Genomic DNA, 7,932 nt, shown 5'->3' on the forward strand with positions numbered 1-7,932 from the left:
ATTTATTTATTTATTAAGTTTTTAACTTTAAACAAGAATTCACTTGTTATTGAAATACAGCATAATAGGCGTTTACACTGAAAACAAAAATAAAGAAATACAATTGCATTACTTACATCAGCTTAATCCAACAAATAACATTAATGCTTTCTTAGACCTCATTAAATGAGGACTATGGTTGCTTTTAATAAAATTGAGACGCTAAGTACATAAGTATTGCCACACTGGGACAGACCAAAGGTCCATCAAGCCCAACATCCTGTTTCCAACAGTGGCCAATCCACTACTACTACTACTACTTAGCATTTCTATAGCGCTGCCAGGGTTACGCAGCGCTGTACAATTTTAACATGGGGAAGGACCGTCCCTGCTCAAAAGAGCTTACAATCTAAAGGTCACAAATACCTGGCAAGATCCCAGAAAACTCAAAACATTTAATGCTGCTTATCCCAGAAATAATCAGTGGATTTTCCCCAAGTCAATTTAATAATGGTCTATGGACTTTTCCATTAGGAAGCCGTCCAGACCCTTTTTTAAACCCCGCTAAGCTGCCCAACTTTACCACATTCTCTGGCAACGAATTCCAGAGTTTAATTACTCATTGAGTGAAGAAAGGTTTTCTCTGATTTGTATTAAATTTACTACTTTGTAGCTTGATCACATGCCCCCTAGTCCTAGTATTTTTTGAAAGAGTAAACAAATGATTCACGTCTACCTGTTCCACTCCACATGGTATTTTTATAGACTTCTAGTCAATTGATACCAGCCTGTGTACACTGCTCTGTATTTTATCGATATCCTGTGTGCAGCGATTTTGCACCTCATTTTTTTCTGTGATTCAGGCTAGTAAATATGCCAGCGACAGCTCTATCAGTCCAGACCACACTGAGAGACAATACAATACCAGTAAGGTGGGCAATCAGGCGAGTCTGGGGAGGTATGTGGGGATGCAGCATTGCGTTCTGGTGTGAGGAGAGGGAGTTGGGGACAGGAGTTGGGGTTGGGTGCCAGTATCAGTAGTGGGAAGGGGAAGGAGAATGTAACCATCTTCTGGTGAATTTTTCATCAGGTATCAGCTAGTAGAGAATAATTTGAATAATTATGTCTTTCAGGAGTCCACAAAAAAACATATGGAAAGGTAATGTATTCCTCTTTATCTCTTTATGACAAATTTAAATGTGTTTTTTTTTGTAACCTCTGATTCTTAAAGTATATGTTTTATTAAAATGTCATAATGTACAGATTTTTTAAAAACCCCTGCATGTAAATTTGGAACCATCACCTGGCTACCGTTTGCCCCAGGCGGTAATTCCATTTTTTACGCGTGTCCAATACAGGCGGCAGAAAATATTTTTTATTTTCTACTGCATGGCGCTAACTGGGCGGTAATTGGCTGTGAATACTTGCTGACAATTACCATCCAGTTAACACGTGAGACCTTACCACTAAGTCAGTGGGTGGTGGTAAGGTCTCAGGCCCAAAATGGACACACGCCAATTTTTATTTTGCTGCACGTCCATTTTCGGCCAAAAAAAGGCCTTTTTTGAAGGCGCGCTGAAAAATGGACCTTTGCGTGTCCAACACACACACCTACAACAGTGCAGACCATTTTTCAGCACACCTTAGTAAAAGGACCCATAAATGGAATGGAATACCTGGGCACCTTTTAATGAAGGATCAGGGTACAATGTAGGTGGACTGGAAGTCCACACCCTTCATCATTGGGGCCATGTTGAGCTTCTTCAAAGTTCTACTTTTTGTAGATGTGGGGGCATTCAGCCTATAGTCAGTATGGTCACTCACAACAAGCAATGCCCAATTGAAATGGCTGTCTAAAAAAAAAAACATATTTACAAAGCAGACCCTTCGAGCAGACAGCAAAGCAGAGAAAAAGAAGTACGTTGGAAAGATTATGCTCTAAGCATTGTATAATGTGTTTTGCTGATGAAGCACATGGTTGCAATATATGTGTGAGTGAGTGGCATCAGGGGGGATGAGGCTGAACAAGTAGGCTGATGGGGCAATTATGCCTGGTGATGAGGGCTGATGAATGGATAGTGAAGTTTAAATCTGCCCGTGAAAGGTCTCTTGGTTATGGTGCAATTAGTATCTAGAATTCTTTACCTTTGAACATTCGTTTAATTTTGACTTCTATAGAATTTAGAAAGAAGCTGAAAACACACTTTTTTTTCCAAGTTTGTATGCTCTGTTTGTTAATTTTTATATATGTTATTTCACTTAAGATGGTAGATTTGATGATATTGTTACCCGCTTTGAACCTGATTAATTAAGGATTTGGCGGGATACAAATCCTTTAAATAACACAAGGAAATGAGTGAGGGTGTGGGGTTGTTTATTATGTGTAGCTTGACGTTTGAAGGCGTATATATTTATTTTGAACTTTGGGAGTTGGGAAGGGGAAAGGTAGGTATAGGGGCATTGGTATGTAGCATGGATTTGTGGGGGAGAGTGGTGATGAGCAATATGCTCTGTGTATGGATGCACAGTAACATAGTAAATGATGGCAGATAAAGACCTGTATGGTCCATCCAGTCTGCCCAACAAGATAAACTCATTATACATGGTATGCGATACTTTATATGTATACCCGAGTTTGATTTGTCCTTGCCATTTTCAGGGCACAGACTTTAGAAGTCTGCCCAGCACTGTTCTTGTACTAAAATATCTGAAGTTAACGTCGAAGCCCCTTAAAATTTACACTCCTGCCCATCCATATCTATTCAGTCACGATCAGGGCACAGACTGTAGAAGTCTGCCCAGCACTGGTTTTGCTTCCCAATTCCCGGTGTTGCCACCCAATTTCCGCTAAGATTCCGTGGATCCATTCCTTCTAAACAGGATTCCTTTGTGTTTATCCCATGTATGTTTGAATTCCATTACTGTTTTCAGGGGTCGGGTTGTGTGTGGAGGGCCTGTGTGAGTGCACAGGAGTGTGGAGCGTATCTGAGAGGCAGGGTGCTTATAAATGCTGGGGGGCGGGGTGTCTGAATGCAGAGGAGTGAGGCATGAGGAGTAAGGGCTAGGGTTACCATACGTCCGGATTTACCTGGACATGTCCTCTTTTTGAGGACATGTCCGGACAGATTTGGCCAGCCTGCCCGTTTGTCCGGAATTCTGGACAAACAGGCTGGCTGGCGGGGGTGGGAGCAGAGGCGGGCGCGGGACTCCCTTCTCTTCCCCTCCCCTTATGCTACTATCCCTGGTGGTCTAGAGGTACCTCTTCACTCTTCGGGGCAGGAAAGAAAGAGCCCCCTCTTTCCTGCCCGGAGCACTGCTGCTAGCTGCCCTGCTGCATCCTGTGTGAGTCCAGCTCTCGGCGTTTCAAAATGGCCACCGAGAGTTGAAGTCCCGCGAGGCTGCTTCAACTCTCGGTGGCCATTTTGAAACGCCGAGAGCCGGACTCACACAGGATGCATGCAGCAGGGCAGCTAGCAGCAGCGCTCCGGGCAAGAAAGAAGGGGCTCTTTCTTTCCTGCCCCGAGCGAAGAGGTACCTCTAGACCACCAGGGATAGTAGCGTAATGGGAGGGGAGGTGACAGGGGGGAGGGAAGGTGATGGGGGGAAGAGGGGGCGACCGGGGGCGGTGCGATAGTGTGAAAGGGGCGGGGCGATGACGTGAAAGGGGCGGGGTGAGGGCGTGAAATGGGGCAGGGCAAGTGTCCTCTTTTTATGAGGACAAAAAATGGTAACCCTAGTAAGGGCATAAATGTAAATCAGCTCCTCCACTCTTACCTGCCTTCCCTGTCTAAATTTTTCTTTCTGCTCCTCTCTCACCATGTTAACTCTCCCCTTTGCTCCCCTTTCACTCTTGCCTTTCTTTTCTGTCCTGCCCCTTACCTCCTCCCTTATCTTCCTGCATATTGGGACCTGGGAACTTCCATCAGCCCTTCAATTTGTGCTGCCATGGTGCTAGCCCAGTCTTCACTGATGGGACATGGGGCCTCCCACTAGCACATCTCTTAATATATTTAGTATGCGTGTTTTTGGTTTTGTTTTGTGTAAGCATATTCTAACAAACAGATGCATATAGACAAGATGAACTGGAAAAGCAGTTCAAGGGTAAGAATGACTGCTCGGACTCTGAGCTGCACAAGGCCATCCAGTCTTCTATTTCTTGCCGCTTTGATATCTTTTTTTCTCCAACATCCTCTTTTCTTAGTGAGTCCTTGAGCTACACTTCTTTGTTTCTAATGATTCATTGAATCCCCACTGGCTCATGTAGTTCATGGAACTTCTTGGGGTTCTGAGGAGATAGAAATCCCTACTCCCATGCCCTAGAAAATAAAGGACTTCTTGCATTTGTTCATACTCCACCTTGACCTTAGGATCCAGTTTTCAAGGGTCAAGGCACTCCAACTATGAGTCCCCACTACTGTGAAAGGATAGAATGATTCAGAAGAAAGATCCAGCTCCCTGACTCAGAACAAGGTTTTAGATCACCAATATATCACCAAGAGATGAACATTGACAAACCCACTGTCATCTACTGCTTCTAGTATGTTTGCTTATTGATCATGTTTGCTATACCACCTTTTCTGATAAACATATCAAAGAGATTTACATATGTCAAACTAATAGAAGAATAGAATGCCATAAAATAGATAGGACAGCACTCAATCATACCAAATAAAATTAAGCAAAATCATAAAAAGGGGGAAGAAGAGAGGGGGAAGAGAGACTGTTCGATCCTTTAGGTTGGCTAAATTCCCATAAGCTGATTTGGAACAGACTGTATTATAAGCCAGCTCAAAATAATAAGTCTTAAAATAATTTTGAAATTTTGGCAAATGAAGGTTTAGAGCGAATATATGATGTAAGTGTATTTCCACAAATTGGGACCACAAGAAAAAAAAAGCCGAATTTCTAGTTGATTCATAGTGGGCCTTCTTGGGCACAGCAAGAAGAAGCCAATAAGCACCAAGTGATCAAAGCAAATGATTAGGTATATAAGGGATGAGTTTGAAGGTGACATAGCCGTTTACTAATAAATGCCTGCACAAGTGTATGAAGAGTTGATGATTGAAGAAGGCTACAGAGAGAACAAAGACAACAAAGAGATTAAAAACCAAGTTTTAACAACGGAGATATTTGAGTATTAAAGGATAATTCTGAATCAAAGATAATTCCTAAATAATGGAAAGACTCTGTAAGTTGAATAGATATTTCAAGTAAAGAGGGAACCAATGAATAGTAACTAGTTATCCAACAAGTTATCATTTTTTCTGGATTTAGAAAAGTTTCTGAGAATGCAGCCAGTTTTCCAAAGCTAACAAACAAGATGATAAAGGTTGACGATCTGGAGAAAGAGGTGATGTGGGAAAAATTAGTAGGATGTTGTCTGCATAATAATGAGCCTTGATGTTGAAGTCTTGGACTAAGGTTGCTAGTGGACTCAAAAAGATATTAAACAGTAAAGGCAAGAGAATGGAACCTTGTGGTACACCACAAAATAATTGCTGAGAAGCTGAAAAGTGGTATAAACAGAGAAAGATTGATTTGACAGATAGGAGGAAAACCAATCAAAGACTATTCCAGCTAACTCAATTTTGTGGAGTCGAAATAGATTGAATGAAACCACAAGAACTACAACACTTGAATCTAATATGGCATAAATTTTGCTGAGAAATGCAGTAATAGTAGTCTCAGTACTATGATGTCAGTGAAATCCTGACTGACAAGGGTTTAGAACCGAAGATTGTTCTGCATGCACAAGAGACAGATTAAAAGCTATTTTTTCCAACAATTTGGAGAGAAAACAGAGATTAGAAACTTCCTGATAATTTGCAGGAAGTTAAAGGATCAAGAAAAGAGCTTTTCAGGATAGGACCTATTACTGCTTTCTTCCAAGAAGATGGAATTGGCTTTAACTACCTTTTTGCTAATGGATAATTCAGCTCACCTGTAAAAAAGAGACCATTTTTTTACGAAAATTGATGTGCGGTAAAATAAAAATTGGCACACATCCTTTTTGGGTCTGAGCCCTTATCACCACCCATTGACTTTGTGGTAAGGTCTCGCCCATTAACCAGGCGGTAATCGTTAGCACGTGTACACTGCCTATTATCGCCCAGTTAGTGCCACATGTTGGAAAATAAAAAATATTTTCTGGCACATGTATCAGCCGTGCATAAAAAATGGAATTACCACACAGTAGCCAGGTGGTAGTTCCAAATTGGCACGCATTGGACGTGCGTAGGCCCCTATGCAACTTAGTAAAAGGGCCCCATAATTTTCTATTTTCTACTCTGTTGGCATATGAGAATAAAGCCTGTAGTGGGAATTTAGTAACCATATATGCAGATCCTCTCAGATTGCTTGTGGATGGTCCTGGAACTCCCATGCACATAATGCATGTCGCATGCTCAGATCTGATCTGCCTGAATGTAGACATTTTAGTGATTTACACAGTGGGCTTCACTCTTTAGGCATCTAATTGCTTTGAAACAGAATCACAAGTGTCTGAGTGCAAATCTCAGATTCTCATTCAGAATCTTTCTCATGATGTCCTCTGAGATTTAAAGGTGTTTTCACTAATGTTTTCTTTTGATTGTCATTCCAGGTCAAGAAAGAAATGATTGTTCTACTCATCTACATATGTGGAAACCTGTCATTTTTAATAGCGCTGTTGGTAGGAATTGGACAGTTATAGCAAGGAGTCATTATCAAAGATTAAAGAAAAAGGGACATTTCTGCCTGCCATCATCAAATTCTGCGTGTTAAGACAAAGAAACACTTGATATTGTGATTAGACGCTAACAGATGTGTATGTGCATCTGCTAACACTATAGAAATGATGGGTGGTAAGTCTTCCTACTGCCTTAAATTCTGCAGGATTTTTCACTGTACTATTGACTTTTTTTATAGTAAGAATGGTGACTCTGTCAGATGTTAGAATGAATTGTTTAACAGGTGCTGTTCTGTTCCTCTCTCCTGCAGAAGACACAATCTGGCTGATATCCAGAACTCTTTAACTGGCCAAGAACAGCTGCAGACTGGTTAAATAGTGTTTTAGGGCCTAACCACGGATATTCAGCGGGAGTTAACCGGTTATCTCCACTGAATATTCAGTTAATGGCTAGCCACTAACCAGATATATTGCATGATGTAGCCAGTTAGGCACGGATATATTGCATGATGTAGCCAGTTAGGCACGGATATTCAACGCCAAACTGGCTATGTTTAGCCAATAAAATAGGCCACATAAATAGCAGGCTTATCTTTAACTGGTTAGTGCTGAATATCAGCTTAACTGGTTAAGTTGCTGTGGTAAAAAAAATTTTAAGACAGTTGCCAGATATGACCTGGCATTGAATAGTCGGTCTGACCGCTGGTGTCGGGCAGTCATCGTGCAGCCTGACATCAGTTGAATATCGGAAGGGGGGGGATGAATCCTTCTAGTGAAGAAGTAGCCTAATGATTAGAGAACCGGGGAAATCAAGTCAAAACAAAAGGGGGCTGAATGTTTCCACAGCAATTAACCAGACAAGCACAGAGTGGAAGAAGACAGTGAAGAAGGCATACAGCCAAAACATGGTCCGTGGTGGGTCCGAACTGTTTATGCAACTTTTATTGGAGAATAAACTTCTTTATTTTGAAGATACTGGACTTCTGGTAATTCTTGGAACTGTCTTTTTCCACCATGTGCTTGTCTGTAGAGAACCAGGGAAGCCAGGGTTCAAATCTCACTGACACACCATGAAACACCTTGGTGCACCCCGTGATACACCATTTTTTGCTGCAGTAATCGCACATTAGTGCTTACTGCAACTTTGTAAAAGGGCCACTTAGCCTTCAGCAAGTTGCAGAATAGAAGTCCCCTTTTTGTGTTCTATTGTATTCGTGAATGTTTTCAATGCAGATTAGTAAACAGGTCTCTAGAGTGGCAATTCCTTACATGTTAAGGGAATAATG

The 7,932-nt window shown here is 41.6% G+C and overlaps 1 protein-coding gene across 1 annotated transcript in view; it reads left to right on the forward strand.

Moving 5' to 3' along the window:
• LOC115473248 (putative ferric-chelate reductase 1) overlaps positions 1–7,134 on the forward strand; it is a 76,278-nt gene extending 69,144 nt beyond the window's left edge. The window contains exons 15-16 of the mRNA XM_030208041.1: positions 1,113–1,138; positions 6,581–7,134. Coding sequence (XP_030063901.1) covers positions 1,113–1,138; positions 6,581–6,670 — 116 coding nt within the window. The 3' untranslated portion in view covers positions 6,671–7,134. The remainder of the gene's footprint in view (positions 1–1,112; positions 1,139–6,580) is intronic.
• The last annotated feature ends 798 nt before the right edge of the window (positions 7,135–7,932 follow it).

Source organism: Microcaecilia unicolor, chromosome 6 (genome assembly GCF_901765095.1).
Source record: "Microcaecilia unicolor chromosome 6, aMicUni1.1, whole genome shotgun sequence".
In the NCBI taxonomy this organism is placed as follows: Eukaryota; Metazoa; Chordata; class Amphibia; order Gymnophiona; family Siphonopidae; genus Microcaecilia; species Microcaecilia unicolor.